The 19,704-nt window shown below is 42.5% G+C and overlaps 1 protein-coding gene across 3 annotated transcripts in view; it reads left to right on the top strand.

Annotated features, from left to right (window-relative positions):
* Positions 1–19,704, top strand: part of fer1l6 (fer-1 like family member 6) — a 142,673-nt gene that overhangs the window by 66,010 nt on the left and 56,959 nt on the right. For all 3 annotated transcript variants that reach the window (XM_059645982.1, XM_059645984.1, XM_059645983.1), the window contains exons 19-25: positions 1,687–1,870; positions 5,898–6,022; positions 7,491–7,625; positions 11,047–11,196; positions 13,781–13,891; positions 16,090–16,251; positions 18,333–18,507. In XM_059645982.1, the coding sequence (XP_059501965.1) occupies positions 1,687–1,870; positions 5,898–6,022; positions 7,491–7,625; positions 11,047–11,196; positions 13,781–13,891; positions 16,090–16,251; positions 18,333–18,507 (1,042 nt within the window). The remainder of the gene's footprint in view (positions 1–1,686; positions 1,871–5,897; positions 6,023–7,490; positions 7,626–11,046; positions 11,197–13,780; positions 13,892–16,089; positions 16,252–18,332; positions 18,508–19,704) is intronic.

Genomic DNA, 19,704 nt, shown 5'->3' with positions numbered 1-19,704 from the left:
TGCTTCTCTGAGTTTCATGTCACTGTGGCTATTGGCTCCCTTGATAACTTTCCACTTGTCAGACGTGAAAGCCTGACTAGCATGTTATATTCCTTTTAGGTTTTCAAGTAAATGCATTGTCATCGCTTAACTTTAGTACCAACAGATATAATCCGTGGTACAGTATTTCACGATGACACATCAAGTAGGCAACGGCTTTTGTACTGTTCGTACAAATCCTGTGTACAAATTATGATTTATCCATAGTGCATGGCACAAGGCTGCTGGAGAGATTTACGTGTTCTGCTGCCTTTATCGAGACTGTATAAGTTTCAAAATATTTAATTCTGCAAGCAGCTCACAGTTTCCCAATCTCACAAACACACCCCAGCCTTCTCACTTACTGATGAAAATTGCCAATTCCAGTGCAGAGGTGGAAATATCTGGGCTCAGGTTGCCATTTTTAAAACCTGTCTGACACATTTTCGATTGAGGGTTGAGAAAAATCTGACCCTCAATGTCCTCACCCAGGTCTTATCCCTGGATACTCCTCCTGACAAAATCTTACAAGGCTACAGTTGTCTAAGCGTTTTGGAAAGGAGTATTGATTATGTCAACTCCTATTTGTGAGGGACCATGACTGACTTTGCTATTAAGAGGGATGTGTCAGGGTCCACGTCATCAATTGTGATTGGAGACCCTTTAGTCGGGGGCACAGACAGGTGTTTCTGTGGCTGTGAGTGAGACTTCAGGAAAGTGTGTTGCCTCCCTGGTGCCATGGCCAAAGGTGTCTCGGAGTGTTATTATTGAACTTGATTTAAGTCCAGAAGGCTATAGAGTTCCGAAGCGGAAAATGAAGTGCTCCTATTCCAGCTTGTGCTGAGTTTCATTTGGAGCTTGGCAACAAGCCCGAGACAGAGATTTTGGCCAAAGACCACAGTAGTTTGTTAAAGTGGCAGGTAACTGAATGCCCAGGGCCTTTTTTAACGGACAGAACGTAGCTGTTCTGTGAATTGGTTACCCAGTCTGTAATAAGGTTAGGAAGTAAGTCAGCAAGCGTTATACCTTCTGCGATTGCAGGCGAAGATGCCATGCAGGTGTGTGGACGTGTTAGAAGTGAAGGGGGAGTGGTTCAAGGTACCCCAGAGGAAACGGAAGACTGACAAGGGAGGGAAGGGGAATTTGTGTCTGGTGGTGGAATCAGTGGCTAATATCCTCTGGATGGGGATGCTTGTGGGATGGTAAGTGAGGGCAAGGGGGATTGTACCACTGTTGTGGAGGGAAGGGAGGGAGTGAGGGCTGAAGTACCACTGTTGTGGAGGTAAGGGAGGGAGTGAGGGCAGAAGTGCAGGAGATGGGTTCTACCCGACTGAGGGCCCTGTTAATTACAGTCCTGGGGAATCCTCAGTGAAGGAAGAAGGTGGATATTTCAGAGGCACCTTTCGAAGTTGACATCATCATAACAGAGACAGAGGAACTGAAAAAATGGAATGGGGTCTTGAAAGGATGTGAGAATGAATTGTCCAGGTAACTGTGGGAGTCAGTGCGTTTGTGGTGGAAAAGGAAACTTCTTTGTTTAATCGGAGGCTGAATTCAAACATAAACCCCGAATATATCAATGTTATTTTGTACCTGCTTCCCCCACTCAACTATAAAGTTATTCTGTTAAGTAAGTGTCCTATTTTTATTTTATGCATACCTTTACAGCTGCCAGGAAGGCGAGTAATAGGGTGGCCGGTACAAGCAAAAGTGGATATTAACCTATGGTTAGGTACAAGCAGATACATGGATGCTATTCTGGAAAACCTGCCCAATGGATTTGATCTGGAAATGCCAACCAAAACCAATGCTGCATTTCGGAATTCCCCACCCCTCAATATTATTTATAAAGGTGGGCATGACCGATCTTATTTCTAATTCATAATTAATTCTGTATTTAATCTTTTCTATATTAATGATGACTTTTCTTCACAAGCGGAGTTCAGTTAGTAATTCCCCAGGACACTAAAAGACAAGAAAAAGAGTGTTCAGACTCTAAAATTATTGAACTTGATGTTGCGTCCCGAAGGCTGTAACATCCCTATGTAGAAGATGAGGTGTTCTTCCAGCATGCATTCAGTACGGCTTTCCTGCTGTGTCTTTTACCCACTCCATGACACAGATTTCTTTCAGCACAGCCAATCCATTGTCACCCACTCATTGCTCCAGTTATCACCTATCTAGTTTCTTTTGTTCCCTGACTTACCAACAACAATCCCCTTGTCCACCTAACCTGTTTTTCTCACTGTTCAGACTCTGTTCCACTTATCCGCACTCTCTTACTCGCCCCCAACTCCTGCCATTAGCATAATTACACCTTGTCCTTGTTGCTACCACTTCCAAAGTGGGGTTGCTGGACTTGAAACGTCAACTCTATTTTCTGTCTAAAGATGCTGCCAGATCTGCTGAGTTTCCCCAGCAATTTGTTTTTGTTTGTTTCAGATCTCTAGCTTCCGCACGTCTTTGTTTCATACACTGTATTTATACAGTAAATGTGGGCAGATGTATTATTTGTAAGATATTTTAAATTGCTACCAAAACAAGTTAATCCAAATCTGTGATATATTTGAGTCATAGTCATGGTGTCATGCATGTAACATGGAAACAGACCCTTCAACCCAACTAGTTCTAGCCAACCATATTCCCAAACTATACTAATTCCCAATCGCCTGCTTTTGGCCAATACCCCTCCAAAACTTTTCTATTCATGTATTTGCCTAACAGTCTTTCAAATGTTGTAACTTGACCTGCATTCATTACGTCTTCTGTGCCAGTTCATTTCAAACATGCACCACCCTCTGTGTGAAAAGCTTGCCCCCGTCTCCTTGTTAAAACTTTCTCCTCTCACCTTAAAAGTACGCTCGCTAGTTTGAAATCTCCCAGCCTCATCTGTTCTCCTCATTATTTTATAAACCTCTATAAAGTTACCTTCCAACCTCCTATGCTCTAGTGAAAAAGCCTGTCCAGCTTATTTTTATAACTCAGACTCTCCATTCCATGCAGCATCCTGGCAAATACTTTGTGAACCCTCTCCAGCTTAATAATATCCTTCCTATAACTGGGCAGCCAGCATTGCACATAGTACTCCAGAGGAGACCTCACCAATGTCCTGTACAACCTCAACATGACTCCGAACTCTGTAGTCAAAGGTCTGAGCAATGAAGGCAAGATTGCTAAATGCCTTCTTACCCAACCCGTCCACCTGCGATGCAAATTTCTAAGAATTATGCATGTGAACCCTTATATTTCTCTGTTCTACAACACTACCCAGGGCACTAACATTAATTGTATAAGTCCTGCTCTTATTGTTTTATCAAAATGCAATATCTCACCTTTATTGAAATTAAACTCTAGCTGCCATCTTCAGCCCATTGATCCAATTCATCCAGATATCTTTGTAAGCTTAGATGATCTTCTTCACTGTCCACTATACCACCCAATTTTGGTATCATCGGCAATTCTACTAACCATGCTTTTAATATTCTCATTCAAATCGTTTGTATAAATGACAACAAAAGTGAACCCAGTACCAATCCCTGTGAAACATTGCTGTTCATAGGCCACCAGTCTGAAAATCAACTATTTGCTACCACTAAGCCAATTTAGTATCCAATTGGCAAGCTTATCCTGACTCCCACATGATCTAGCTTTACTAATTAATCTACCATGTGGAACCTTGTCAAAGGCTTTCCTAAAGTCCACGTAAACACGTCTATTGCTCTGCCCTCATCAATCTTTTCGGTTACTTCCTCAAAAAACTCAATCAAGTTTGTGACACATGATTTTCCTCACATAAAATGATGCTGACTATCCCTAATCATTCCATGTGTCTCCAAATGTGCATAAATTATATGTTTGAGAATTACCTCCAACAACCTATCCACCAACAATGTCACACTCACAGGTCTATAGTACCCAAGCTTTTCCTTACAGTCTTTCTTAAATAAAGGCCCAAAATTAGCCACCTTCTAGTCCTCCAGCACCTCACCCATGGTTGTAGATGATATAAATATTTCTGCTAGGGGCCCTGTAATTTCATTCCTAACTTCCCACAATGTCCTGGGATACACTTGAGATCAGGTCCTGGATAGTTATGCACCTTTTTGTTTTCTAAGACCTCCAGCACTTCCTCCTCTGCAACGTGAATTGTTTTAAAAACATCCATATTTATTTCCCCTAGCCTTCATTTCTTTCTCCACAGTAAAGACTAACGCAGAATATTCATTTAGTATCTCCCCCATGTCTTGAGGTTCAATGCATGGATGATCTCATTGATCTTTACAAGGCCCTATTCTCTCTCTCTCTCTGGTTGCTCTTTTGCTCTTAACGTACTTGTGGAATCTTTCTGGATTATCCTTAATTTTATATACCAAGACTCTCTCATATTGCCTCCTTCTCATATTCCCTCCTTATTTCCCTTTTAGGAATGTCGCTTGGGGACCGCTTTGCAGAAACCAAGCGGAGGCTTGGGGACCGCTTTGCAGAAACCAAGCGGAGGCTTGGGGACCGTTTTGCAGAACACCTCCGCTCAGTTCGCAACAAACAACTGCACCTCCCAGTCGCAAACCATTTCCACTCCCCCTCCCATTCTCTTGATGACATGTCCATCATGGGCCTCCTGCACTGCCACAATGATGCCACCCGAAGGTTGCAGGAACAGCAACTCATATTCCGCCTGGGAACCCTGCAGCCATATGGTATCAATGTGGACTTCACCAGTTTCAAAATCTCCCCTTCCCCTACTGCATCCCTAAACCAGCCCAGTTCATCCCCTCCCCCCACTGCACCACACAACCAGCCCAGCTCTTCCCCTCCACCCACTGCATCCCAAAACCAGTCCAACCTGTCTCTGCCTCCCTAACCGGTTCTTCCTCTCACCCATCCCTTCCTCCCACCCCAAGCCGCACCCCCAGCTACCTACTAACCTCATCCCACCTCCTTGACCTGTCCGTCTTCCCTGGACTGACCTATCCCCTCCCTACCTCCCCACCTACACCCTCTCCACCTATCTTCTTTACTCTCCATCTTCGGTCCACCTCCCCCTCTCTCCCTATTTATTCCAGTTCCCTCCCCCCATCCCCCTCTCTGATGAAGGGTCTAGGCCCGAAACGTCAGCTTTTGTGCTCCTGAGATGCTGCTTGGCCTGCTGTGTTCATCCAGCCTCACATTTTATTATCTTGGAATCTCCAGCATCTGCAGTTCCCATTATCTCTGAAGATTGTGTTTGACATTTTTTTGCTTTGTCATACTTTCATAGTTGGTGGCAAGGCCAGGATTTGTTGTCCATCCTTAACTGCCCTGAACTGAGCAATGTTTTAGGCCAATTCAGAAGGCAGTTAAGAGTCAATTAAATTGCTGTGGGTCTAGAGGTACATGTAGGCCAGACTAGGTGAGTACGACTTTCTAAAAAAAATGATAATTGTTATGGTCACCATTACTGAGAGTAGCTCCTTTCACCAGATTTTACTAATGGAATTTAAATTCCACCTGTTGCCGTGGTGGGATTTGAACTCATGTTTCTAGAGCATTAACAAGGATCATTACACCTCAGTGAAAATATCAATATGTTGCTATTTCCTCAATGCTCCCGTTGTCACCTGTGAATTCATTAAAGAATGTCTTAAGTTGCTAGAAAAATATTAACTACTAATGAAAATCTAGGAGACAGCATCTTTTACATTGTCTTCATGTGAAAACATTTATGACTCTAACTCCTGAAAGAGGAGATGATTACATTAGGTTTAGGATGTAATTTCATTTATTTGAACAGTGATGATCAGCATTACTAACAGTGCATTATTAATGAATGGAGTGTTACATTTTTAATCAATGTCTCTGCATCTTTAACAGTTATATTTTGAACTTCTTTTATTGAACAGACCATCATATGTTTCAGCTAAGGTGCCATATGTACCAAGCAAGAGGTCTTCTGGCTGCTGACAATTCTGGTCTATCGGATCCTTTTGCTAAAGTGACTTTCATTTCACATTGTCAGACCACTAAGGTAAACAATGAAATATTAACATGATGGGAGGAATTGCGACAATTACCATCATAAATTAAGCTTTCTGGTGATCATACAATGCATTCCACATGGTCCCCTCAGCTTTCCAAAAAAAAATTTTAAAAGAACATTCTTTTGGATCTGTTGTAGTGTTTTAGTCCAGTCAACTCTTCATACAAAATCTTGAATAACAAGAATTAGCTCGCTTTCTACTAAATATTAGTGGTAACACTGTAAGTAGAAGAAAGTGTGTACAAATTAGCTGTAATATGACATTGAGAAACTTAATTATTATTATTTCTACAGACACATTTTCATGATATCGGTATTTTATTTTTAACACATTCTTTCCATAATTTTTAGATTGTGCTTAATAATTCCACCATTAGTAATACTGCAGTATAACAAAGTGTGAAGCTGGATGAGAACAGCAGGCCAAGCAGCATCTCAGGAGCACAAAAGCTGACGTTTCAGGCCTGGACCCATCAGAGTAATACTGCAGTGTTCTTTTTCTGGGACTTCCTTATTACATAGAAAGTAGGAGCAACATTAGGCCATTCAGTTGTTTGAGCCTGCTACAGCATTCAATATGATCATTGAGGATTATCTAATTCAGTACCCTGTTTCCACTTTCTCCCTCTACTCTTTGATCCATTTGTCCCTAAGGACTATATCTAACTGTTCGAAAATCTTTAACTGCTTTCTATATCAGAGAATTCCATAGGCTCAACATTCTTTGGGTGAAGAAATTTCTCCTCATCTCAGACCTAACTGGCCTAACCCATATTGGGATAAAGTTATTTATTGCACTGGGGAGGTGATGGCCTAGTGGAATTATTACTTGACTGTTAATGTAGAGACCCAGGGAACGTTCTGGGGACCCGGGTTAAAATCCTGCCATGGCAGACGGTGGAATTTAAATCTGATAAAAATCTGGAATCATGATGACCATCAAACCATTGTTTGTTGGTGGAAAAATCCATCTGGCTCGCTAATATCCTTTAGGGAAGGAACTGCCATCTTTAACCTGGTTTGGCCTACAAGTGACTCCAGACCCACAGCAATGTGGCTGACTCTTACTTGCCCTCTGGGAAATTCGGGATGGCAAGAAATGCTGGTTTAGAAAGAGGCATCCTATCCTGTGAATGAATTTTAAAAATGATCTCCTCTTCCTTCTGACAAAATGAATCAACTCAAGTGAAATTTCATCTTGCATTTGTCTTTTTCCACCACTCTTTCTATGTTCTGTAAGCTGCAGAAGATTTGCACTCTGATGGCTGGCCTGAGGCAAGGAGGAAGCTTGGTCAAATAGTGTTACTGTAAAAAGTAAAATTTGTACTGATCCTCCATTTTTGTGTGGAACTTGTTGAAATTTAGTTAAAGAATGGGAATTGTATGGCAGATCTAACATTTATCATGATGATAAAGGTGAAAACCTAGTCACACTTCTTTTTTTGTTTCTTAACAGGTTATTACCCAGACCTTGTCGCCAACATGGAACCAGATGCTCTTGTTCAATAATATCCCTCTATATGGTGAAGCAATGGAAATAAGTGAGGCTCCCCCACTCGTGGTGATTGAAGTTTATGATGAAGATGCTGTCGTGAGTGTGAAGTGGTAATCTGTAATGGGAAAACATTCTTTACAAAGGGTGATACTAGCTTTGCATCTTTATTATTTACTGGTCCACTTTCTTTCTTAAACACTAATGCCATCTCAGTTCTAGATCATTTTATGCCATGCTGCAGGCTGCCAATTCCATTCTAGCTGCTGGAAGGTGCCAGGCAGTAGCCAATGTGATCTATCCCATTGTCTTTCTCTTTTTTTCCTCCCACAGAGAGTTACCATCAATTGTTTGTGGGAGCTTATTGTTTGCAAGTTGGTTACTACGTTTCCTAAAGTATAATAGTGATGAAATTTCAAAATTATTTAATCGGTTCAAAAATACTTTTGGAAATCCTGAGGCAATGGAAGGCTCTAGATAGAGTCTTAAGGCAGAATCTTCTGGGATCCAAAGGCAGAAGAGAACTTCAGTGCAATGGTGACATAACAGATCTTTGCTATTTCCTATGCCTTATCAAATTCCATTCTCAGTTGGAAGGCTCAACTCCATTCTTCCTGCCCCACTGCCAACTAATGCCCTTGAACGGTCAGTTAATAACCACATAAGAGCCTCATCCTGCTGGCATTATTCTAGCTCCGGCAGACCTAGAAAGATATAGCTTCTCTGAGCTGTAAACAGGTCTAGGTAGGTTATAAGTTGGAATAGTGTCTCCCTCAATCTATAGCTGGATATACTGCAGGGATATGGCTGCAAGGAGGCAATGTATTGCCTTTGCTTCCAAATGCCAAAGACTCCTGCCTCTACAATCCCCAAGAAGTAAGACTTGCTCCCAAACATCCAGAGTTGATCTTCTACCTTGGGAGTCTGGGGCATGTTGTATCAGCAGAAGCTATGGCTGCCTCTGTTTTCTAGAGCTGTTATTCCAACTGGTTGGCAGATCTTGGTGACTGTGACTTCATTGTTCTTAATATTGATTGAAACTCTGCTGGTCACCATTTGCTGTACGATCAGGCAGGCTTTCACATTCTGAGAAGCTGCGAGATTTTTTCCTCTAAATTGGGAGGATACCCCCCACAGATTCATTAAAGAACTGTAGAGGAGGAGACCATTTGGCCCATTAGGCCCATCCTGTAATGCAATCCAATCTGTCCAATATCCCCCTCTTCTCCTGTAAATCTACAAGTTCCTTTGACTCAATACAATTTCATTATCTCTGCTTCCATCACTCTCATAGGCCATGAGTTCCAGGTCATGGACCCTAATTGAGTAAAAATGTCTTCCTCATACATCTACCCTCATCTCACCTTTATCTTTTGCTCCAAGATTTAAATCTGAAGTCCTTGGTCCTCGTACATGACAGTTTATCTTTATCTACCTCACATAAACCTGTCTTAATTCTGTTCACCTCTATTCATTCTCCATTGTTCCATTGAGATCAGCTGTAACTTCTCTAAATTAATCTCATAGCTCACCACTGGAACCATTCTCTCCTCTGCACCCTCTCAGTGTTTGTCACTATTGGTAATTTAAATAATGAAATTCAGTTGGTGTTAGTGCTCTCCACATTACACAGATCAGCAGGTTACCAAACCACCCCACTATCCTACTGTCCGTCTTCATTTATTACTGACTTCCAATTGTGAAGCTTGATAATATTTAAGCAAACATCACTGTTTTTCAACAATTAGCAAGTCTCAATGATTCATTGTGAGTATCAGCAAGTGTTCAAGTGTTGGTTTGTAAGTCATGCGTCCGCCTAATAAAATGAACCAGCAAAACTTCCAAAGCCTATAGTTCACATTATAATTTTAAATCATGATTTCATTCGACAGCAAACAAGCTGATCATCCATTGCTATCATTTTTGTTTTGAATGGTCTGGATGAGTTCGTCCAGAGCTTTGCTGAGTGAGGGCCAGGACCCCACATGGGACAGTAAGATGAAATTTTCAGGCTGCTAGTTCTGATGTGGCAATGGCTGAGCTCCCTCTCCTTGCTCGGATTGGCATTCTCCTGCTCCCTCCCACAGCTCACTGAGGGGAAAAATGTTCCAGAAGTACTGGAATATGCCTATGTTATTGGACAACTTGACAAATTAATAAGGGGACTCAAGAAATCAGGTTACGATCATTTATTTCATGCATATTCAGGGAGAGCCTGTGGTATACCGTGATGTATAAAATTCACTCCAATAGATTTGCAGGTAATTTGAATGTTTGTAGAAAACAGTACAACATTCATATTATAATTCCCACACTCCTTTGTCCAGTTTTCTTTTATTACCTACTGCTTTTGCTGCCATCTTTCATAGGAATTGTATTTTACCAAATTGCAGCTTCTACTCCACTAACCAGGCTGTCAACATGACTGTCAACCAAGCAGAGGCTTGGGAACAGCTTTGCAGAATACTTCCGCTTGGTTCGCAACAAACAACTGCACCTCCCAGTGGCGAAGAATTTCAACTCCCCCCTCCCATTCCTCAGACGACATGTCCATCATGGGCCTCCTGCAGCGCCACAATGATGCCACCCGAAGGTTGTAGGAACAGCAACTCATATTCCGCTTGGGAACCTTGCAGCCCAATGGTATCAATGTGGACTTCACCAGCTTCAAAATCTCCCCTTTCCCCACAGCATCCCAAAACCAGCCGAGTTCTTCCCCTCCCCCCACTGCATCACAAAACCAGCCCAGCTCGTCCCCTCCCTCCACTGCATCCCAAAACCAGCCCAACCTGTCTCTGCTTCCCTAACCTGTTCTTCCTCTCACCCATCCCTTCCTCCCACATCAAGCCACACCTCTGTTTCCTACCTACCACCTCATCCCGCCTCCTTGACCTGTCCATCTTCCCTGGACTGACCTATCCCCTCCCTACTTCCTCACCTATACTCTCCTCTCTACCTATCTTCTTTTCTCTCCATCTTCGGTCCGCCTCCCCCTCTCTCACTATTTATTTCAATTCCCTCTCCCCATCCCCCTCTCTGATGAAGGGTCCAGGCCCAAAACGTCAGCTTTTGTGCTCCTGAGATGCTGCTTGGTCTGCTGTGTTCATCCAGCTCCACACTTTGTTATCATGTCAACATGACTCATTTGTTATCCATTCTTTTTATATCTGTGGTTCTCGCTGACTTTGCTACCTTTGCTATTACTGACAATATAACTAAGTTAACTCCTTCAACTGGAATGGTATGAGTAACACCAACTTCTGTGATGATGTTTGCAGTAACATGAGAAAGAGACATTGTATGAGGTGAAGAGAGTTAAGATGTATTATTGTGACTTGTCTACAACCCTCAAGTATGCAATAAACCAACTTCTGCTACCATAATCTCGAGTAGCAAGAACCAATGGGGGGATAAATCTTCATCCCCTGTATCCTGAGAGGTTAACACTGTTAGCTGAAAGTGTTGTTCTAGCAAGGTCAGTTGAAATGATGTATCTTCTTTCTTGCTACCTTTACTTCAGGGTAAAGCAGATTATATTGGTAGCACTGTGGTTGTTCCGGTTGTGAGGCTGGGCAGACAAGATTACGTACCCCCTGAACTTCGATATCACCCAATGTACTCTGGCAGTGTACCTGCTGGGGAGCTCCTTGCAGCCTTTGAACTCCTGCAGGTAAGAATGTGTTGGGATCAAATTTTATATCAACTCATTGAACTCCTGAAACTTTAAGTATTGATTATAGTTTAGGCTTGCAGAGGCCTAAGTAGCTAATAGAATGGATGCCAATGTAGACAGTCAGAAGGATGTGTTGAGGGAGGGAATTCATTCCAATAGCACTGCAATATGCAGAGGGGGGATGTCAAGCAGTGCCTGAGCAGCTTTCTATATGGTCTGGTTCAGTCATATTGACTGAACATACCCTCCAGAGATAAAAGTAAGAGTATACTTTAAGCTGATTGAAGTTATTCTTCAAGCATACACACATATTTTAAAATAGCCCTTGTGCACTATCTTTCATGAAAGAATTGAAGAAAGTTAAGAGCCAAAGGGTTAGTTTCTTCTGAAGTGGCCACTAACAATGCATCAAAACTCTGCTGACATCTGTCAGAGCAACAGGTACATTATGTTGGCCTGGCTCCACAGTGCGATCTACTAGCAGTCTGTCTTGGTGGAGGAAGAGTCAAGGCAGGCATTCTGGGTCAGCAAAACAACTTAGACCAATGCAATTTCCGAGGAAATCAGCCAGTCACCTATTTTGGGGGTGAGGAATCTTGACTGCCTTATTTTCCCTGTTTCACCACAAGCAAATTAATGGAAGATCTGGTCTGTAGTGTCAGATTGGTTTGCTAAACGAATATCTGCACTCAATCCCATTTATAAAAATTGAACTGCTGATCTTGCTGTACAAGTTTAACATCCAAAATTGCAATCAAGTCTCTTCCATGAGAAGAATTTATCTCTCAAACATCACACAACTGGTTATTTTGTGGCAATTTGAAATTTGCCCAAGCCAACTAAAAACAAATCTTTACCAATATCATGCACAAAACGTAGGATTTGAATGAAAATTTAAATTCACAGCAGATCATGCATGTGTAGAGAATTGGAAAAATAGACCATTTGGCTCCTCAAGTCTGCTCCGCCATTAAATGAGATGGTTGATCTGTTCGTGTCTTGGATTCTGCATTACCGTGTATCCAACCAAGAACCAGTTATTCTTGACTCGCAAGAATCTATCACCTCTATCTTAAACATATTCAATGAACCTGCCTCTACTCCCTTCTGAGAGACAGAGTAAAAATTTAATGTTCACCATTGCTAAGGTTAGTATTCAAAAATAGATTCAGTTCAATTTAAATTCCACCAGCTACATTGATGAGATTTGAACCCCATGTTCCCACAACATTAGTCAGGACCTTTGAATTATTAGTCCGGTGACATTAACACTCCACCACCATCTCCTGCATGCACAACCTGTACTCTTTAAAGTTTGCAACATGAAAAAGGCTGCTTTGAAAGTTTCAGGACCCCAAGGGAATCTCTCAGTATTAAAACTCAGAACGAGAAATCCATCACAAAATGAAGAAAGTGGGAAACTATTCAAGAAACTGCAAAATGATCCAGTAATGGAAAGAGTTGAAACAGAAAATGGTGAAGAAACTCAGCAGGACTGGCAGCATCTGCAGAGACAGAGACAGAGTTAACATTTTGAGTCCAATGTGGATCATGTTCACTTTTGAAAAGAGATGGTTTTTCAAGTTGAGCTAAATCCAAACTAGTTTTTGATTGCACTTTAATATGGTTCATTTTAGCAATTTTATATTAGACATTTAATGTGAAAACAAAGACTATTCTACATTCTACAAAGACTTCCTCTACATTGGGAAAACCAAGCGGAGGCTTGGGGACCGCTTTGCAGAACACCTTCGCTCGGTTCGCAATAAACAACTGCACCTCCCAGACGCAAACCATTTCCACTCCCCCTCCCATTCTTTAGATGACATGTCCATCATGGGCCTCCTGCAGTGCCACAATGATGCCACCCGAAGGTTGCAGGAACAGCAACTCATATTCCACTTGGGAACCCTGCAGTCCAATGGTATCAATGCGGACTTCACCAGCTTCAAAATCTCCCCTTCCCCCATCGCATCCCAAAACCAGCCCAGTTCGTCCCCTCCCCCCACTGCACCACACAACCAGCCCAGCTCTTCCCCTCCACCCACTGCATCCCAAAACCAGTCCAACCTGTCTCTGCCTCCCTAACCTGTTCTTCCTCTCACCCATCCCTTCCTCCCACCCCAAGCCACACCTCCATCTCCTACCTACTAACCTCATCCCACCCTCTTGACCTGTCCGTCTTCCCTGGACTGACCTATCCCCTCCCTACCTCCCCACCTATACTCTCCTCTTCCCCTATCTTCTTTTCTCTCCATCTTCGGTCCGCCTCCCCCTCTATCCCTATTTATTCCAAAACCCTCACCCCATCCCCCTCTCTGATGAAGGGTCTAGGCCCGAAACGTCAGCTTTTATGCTCCTGAGATGCTGCTTGGCCTGCTTCATCCAGCCTCACACTTTGTTATCTTGGATTCTCCAGCATCTGCAGTTCCCATTATCACTGATACTATTAGACGTAGGTTAGGATGTTCATTAAGAAGGTGTTACCGAGCTAAATAGGACAAACTTAGGATGGGGAGAAATAATAACTAATGCAAGTGTGTGGGATATTTACCTGTTGATATAAATGATCTACTTTCAGATTCCGGATTCAGGAGTTGAAGACCTTCCACCTATTGACGAACTGGATGGAAATCAGATCTTGCCAGTACCAGTCAACATCCGTCCTGTACTAAGCAACTACAGGGTGGAGGTACAATGTATCACTCTGACCATAAGACTGTTTTAATGCCCATGCTTGATTAGACTCTTTGTGTTTCAGATATATGAGGGAGCCTGCAGCTAGGCCAAAAATGCTAATTGTGTTGTTTTCTTTGTAAATAATCCTCAGCCTTACGTCTGCATTATTCTGATACTTATGTTGAGGAACTCTACATAAAATGCTATACCCATATAAAGCTTACATAGCCAGCAGCTAGCAATTACCTTCTCCAGTTTCCCATAGGTTCTTGAAGGACACCACTGAAGCTATTCAGCAAGGCTCAGATTGAGAAGAAAAGCAGGGTGGTGATATAGAAGCGGGGCATAGAAATAGGAACAGAAAATGCTGGTATCATTCAATGGATCTGGCAATATTCTTTGGAAGGGAGAATTAGAGTTAATGGGCTGGATTTAATGGTACACTAAAGCCCCTCAGCAGCCTGTTAAGAGGCCGATGTGGGGAGGATCCCCTCCTCTTCAGCTGTGAGAAGCATTAAATGTTCTGATGTGAGTCTTCAATCCTTGTCTGTGGAGAAAATCCTATTTTAAAGAGCTGGCAGCCAGTCAGATGACCAGCAGCTCTTTAGTCCCAACAGTGCCAGCCAATCACTGTCAGTGCTGTTCCCACTCCCAGCAAAGAAATCCTGACTCCAAACTAAGTTGGGTGTCTTGCTGGGGCTGTGCTAACATGATGGGTTGAATGGGGCTGGCCGGGATTTGAAGGGGGTATGTATATAACCTCGTTGGTTCTCAAGGTCATGGAGGGGGTGGAGGATCTCCCCAAGCCCACAACTGTTGTTAAAGATGATGTCAAACTTGAAGACAAACATGCAATTATGCAATGACAGGTGGTAGGTCAAAAGATTGGACAGAAAAAAAACCAAAGAGTGGAAAACATGTTTATAAAGAAGGAAAATGTAAGAGTGCAAGAGAAAACTAGCTAAAAATGTAAAAATAGTTGGTAAGAGTTTCTAGAAATATGTAAAAAAAAAATTAAAATAATGTAGTCCTATAGGAATTGGGTCTGGAGAATTAATAATGGAAAATAAGGAGACTGCTGATAAATTGAACTGTAGCTTTTATCTGTTTTTGCTATGAAGGATACAGCAATATCCCAGAAGCAGCTTCAAATCAGGAAATGGAAAGGAGGGTGGAGCTTGGGAAAATCATAATCACCAGACAGCATTACTGAGTAAATTGTTTAAATAGCAGGCTGACAAATGAATAGGTCCTGATAGACTTCATCCTGGGTTTCTTAAAGGAGAGGCCACTGTGATATTTGATGTGTTTTCCAAAGCTCCCTTGACATGTGGGAAGGTCCCATTAGATTGGAAGTTAGGAATGTAGTTCTTTTATTAAGAAAGGGAGACAGAAAGCAGTAAACTTCAGGCCAGTTAGATAAATCTCCAGGATCTTCTGAATGGCATGGGCCTGCTCCTGCTTTAAACACTTAATATTAAATAATTGACAATCTAAGAGCCTCAACTAGTCGATAAACAAGGATTCACGCAGAAACTCCCCTCATCCCAAGTACAAATGTTGTTGGAGTCGGGGGAAGGGGAAATACCGGAAGGTGAGTGGTGGGCATGTTGCTCACTAGATTTTACATAACACAGTTCCTCCCTCAAAGCCACCCTGTTGGAGTTTAAAATCAAACCCAGAACACTTCAGGGTATTAACATTCCATCAGACCTGGGAGATTGAGAGGGTTTTAATCAAGTGCCAAGGTGGAAGATTGAACAAAGGGGAAGACAGAAGAAGTGAAGGCAGTGAAGGTTGAATGATAAAAGCAATCACGGTCCCAAAAAAACAGAACTCAAGCTTAAATATTGGTATCCGTGTTCTCAAGATATCCAGAGATGCTTCACAGCAGTGAGTGACCACTGAAGTATAGCCTCCATTACTTTGCAAGACCCCATAATGAGAACTATAACCAGATAATCTCTTTCAGGTAGCATGGTTGAGGAATAAATATTGAGTAGGAAACTCTGAAAATGCACACTGCTCTCTTGGCGCTGTGAAACGTGGCCACAGTCCTCATATCAACATCTACAGCGCAACACTGCCTCGATTGCAAAACACATGTGCTTGAGTTCTTTGAAGCTGCGGCTGAGGGGCTCTTTTATTTTCCACATTCACATCAATATGTTGGATGTCAAAGTCGACTTCTGTTTATTGTATGTTTTGCAGGTGTTTTTTTGGGGTCTCCGCGAGCTCAAACGGGTGCAACTCCTGACTGTGGACCGGCCGCAGGTTTTCATTGAATGTGCAGGGAAAGGAATCAAATCTTCTGTCATTCAGAGTTACAAGAGAAGTCCGAACTTTACCGTTCAGGGAGACTGGTTCATTGTTGTAAGGAGACACCTATTACATTCATCACATTACAGTTTCTCAGCACCATTGCCATGATACTCCAGAAATGCTTCCTGGAATTCTCTGCTGTGGGCCTTGTAGGGTCCCTGCCAGCCAAGGACAGACATGAATTTCACACTAGGCTTTAAGAATATCTTAAGAAAGAAGGGCAATTGATTCTGAAAAGTTGTTTAAAATTGTGACATTTTTTCTTCAGCCCATTGAAGCCCCTGTATCTCCTTAATCGGAGTGATGAGGTCCCTCCCTAATTTTCCACTCAATAGTTATGGTGGCCAGCTTTGTTCTGCTGTGACCCATCCATCTTTAATGTTTAAACAACATCAGCACAATGATTTAGGGCAAAGCTGAATCCAGAGATAATAGCAGACAGAAGGCCAGCCTTGTCAGACCCCCAGGTTGAGGGGGCAGAATGTTGAGCTCTCTCTCAATAAACTTGTTTATCCTTGGAATGCCAGATGGTTGAAACAAAATGACACATTGAATATCAGAGCAGCCAAGTATGTAATAATCATAGAGTCATTCAATATGGAAACAGGCCCTCCGGTCCAACTCGTCCATATCAATCAGCTTTCTCAAACTAAACAAGTCCCATTTGCCTGATTTTGGCCCACATTCCTCTAAACCTTTCCTATCCATGTACCTGTCCAAATGTTTTTTTAAATGTTGTAATTGTACCCTCTTCTATCACTTGCTCTGGCAATTCATTCCAAATACCCACTACCTTCTGTGTGAAAAAGTTGCCCCTCGGGTCCCTTTTAAATTTTCATCTCTCACCTGAAACCTATGTTCTCCAGTTTTGGGCTTCCCTACCCTGGTGAAAAGACCTTGGTGATTCACTTATCTATGCATGTTATGATTTTATAAACTAGTATGAGGACACTGCTCATTCTCCAGGACTCCGGAGGAAAACACCCCAATCTAACCAGCCTCTCCTTACAACACAAACTTTCTAGCTCCTGACAAGCTTTTGACTTTGTTTTGTTCTTTTTCTGCTCTTTTGATATATCTGCTTTACTTTCCGGCGTCCAGTGAGAGAAATCATCAGACTCTGACTATAGGTGTCTCTCGTTGCTGTTTGTTTCCATTCAGCATCTTCTCATTTTGACTGGTGCTGGAGCCAAACCTTTTTCTTTCTCTGCTCCACCTATTTCATTGCATTGATTCATTTGGAGTTGTCACTTAACCTCCCAACAACAATAGGGGCAGTGTTGAGCAGGGGGTTAAAATATGCTGAAGTGTCTGCATTGCCGTTACCTGGTGTTGCACATAATTTGATTAATTGGAAAGATTGGTGATTTAGTGGTGGATAATAGATGAAAAGTACCACAGGTGATTTGTTTGTGGGTAAAAGGCCATTTGGCTGTGTGTGATAACATTTCTGCATTAAAAAGAAAATGAAGAGAAAAGTGCCAACTTGTACCAATGTGCTGCACATGTGCCTGCTGCTATGTAAGAGTAGTGAGGTGTGAAGATGGTATGTGCCCTGTCTGCTGGTGGTGAATTGATCAAGTATGAACATTTGCACCCACTGTGCACATGGGAGATGGATTCCAATTGCAAAAGCTTCTGGGCAGGATCCTTGGGACTTGGGGAAACCTGAAATGAGCCTGTATAACAACTGGCTGCAGTGTGTTTCTGCGCAGCCCCTGTGCACTCCCCACAGGCCCTCAAACAAATCTTCTGTTAATCATCACTCCTTCCTGCTACTTGCAAACAACACATCCCCCACTGTCTTCAACCACTGCCTCCCATTTGCTGGGCTCCAACCCCTCCCCTTCTCTGACTTCCCCCCAGTTTCTCTCTTGCTGGAAACCATTTCCAACTGTCCTGGCTATAGCATTTTGCCACTGGCTTTCCTGCACCAGCAACCTCTCCATCTGCAGATAACAGAGAGGTCAGGGATTAAATTCCGGTTTCTACCCCTGGCCCTGCCCCTTTCAGGTCACCCCCCCCTCCCTCCTCTGGCTAATATCGGGGCTATTGCATCATACATCTGTAAGACTTGTGCACATTGATTTAAATGGAGTGTAAAAGAAAGATTTTACTGTTTATTTGGACAGGAATTACCTGACCATGAATACCTTCACCCCCCACTCCGTATCTCCGTCGTTGACTGGAGAGCATTTGGCCGCAGCACTCTTGTTGGGACGCATACCATCAACTCACTGAAGCAGTACATGCACATACCTCGTGAACATCGTCAACCAGCACGTAGACCAACACCGGGTATTACTGGTGAGAATCTCTGGTCTTACTCATCTTAAATCAGCTGAAAACGTAACTGGGGACAGATGAGAGAGCACTGTGTGACAGGCCTCCAGAAGTAGGTGGTGACAGTGAGGGTGTACATTGAGCAGGGAAGCTCAAGCAGTCAGAGGAAGGGTGTCTTTATCAGAAAGAGACCTCAGGAAGAGTGAGATGCGCCCAAACAAAAAAAAAACTGCAATGAGATGTGATCTATAAGCTTAAATCTATGTAAATACCCTGTTTTCCTAATTCAACTTGAATTTTCTGAATGTTTGTGAGGACTTGATGTCAGTAGAAATAAAGAATTGTTGCTTCATGATCATTCTGTGCACTTAAATCTTGTCTTGCAATGTAAAATGTAATCAAAAACAGATTGGCTGGTAGGGAGAAATTATTTCCATTAGTTGGGGAATTTAGAACTGGGGACTGTCTAAAAACCAGAACTCAATCTTTTGGGAGTGAAATTGGGGAACTATTTCTTCACTCAAAAGATAGTAAATGCATGGGAGCAAATTACTGCAGATGCTGGAATCTGTACAAGTCAGGCAGCATCCCTGGAGAGAGAGCAAGCTAACATTGAGCCCAGGCGACTCTTCAGCTGATGTAAAGTGTGGAGGGGCAGCATTTATGGTGTGGTAGTGGGGGTTGGGTGAGTGGAGTGTTGGCGGGAAAGGGTGTGAATAGTGCAGATTAAGTGATAGGAATGTTTTGCAAACACCTTGTCAAACTGTATGGACCAATGCTACATCACATGGTAGTTTTAAAACTGAGCACAGCTATTTTTATTAGCCAAAGCTGTTAGGGGAAACAGGGCAAAGATGGGTACATTGATTAAGATTGCAAATCAGTTATGATCATTGAATGATGGAATAGATTTGAGACGCTGCATGGCTCATACCATTTCCTATGTCTCTGATAGAATATTGAAGACACATGCTTGCTTCCAGCCACTATTTAATTGATTTTGGCAAGCATCCCTCTGAGCTACAAGCTCATATAATCCAGAGACTTGGGTACAGACTCTCGAATGATACGTTAGTTATAGTATTCAGTGAGCACTGTCAGAGGTGCTGTTTGGATGGTAAACCTTAGTCCTGTTTGTTCTCCTAGATGAATGCATAAGATCTCACAGCATTATACAAAGAAGAAAACAGGGAGAGATCTCCCAACATTTCTGGCCATTCT

This window comes from Stegostoma tigrinum, chromosome 5 (assembly GCF_030684315.1).
Source record: "Stegostoma tigrinum isolate sSteTig4 chromosome 5, sSteTig4.hap1, whole genome shotgun sequence".
NCBI classification, from domain to species: Eukaryota; Metazoa; Chordata; class Chondrichthyes; order Orectolobiformes; family Stegostomatidae; genus Stegostoma; species Stegostoma tigrinum.
Note: the sequence above shows the minus strand (reverse complement) of the source record. Positions and strands in the feature narration are given on the sequence as shown.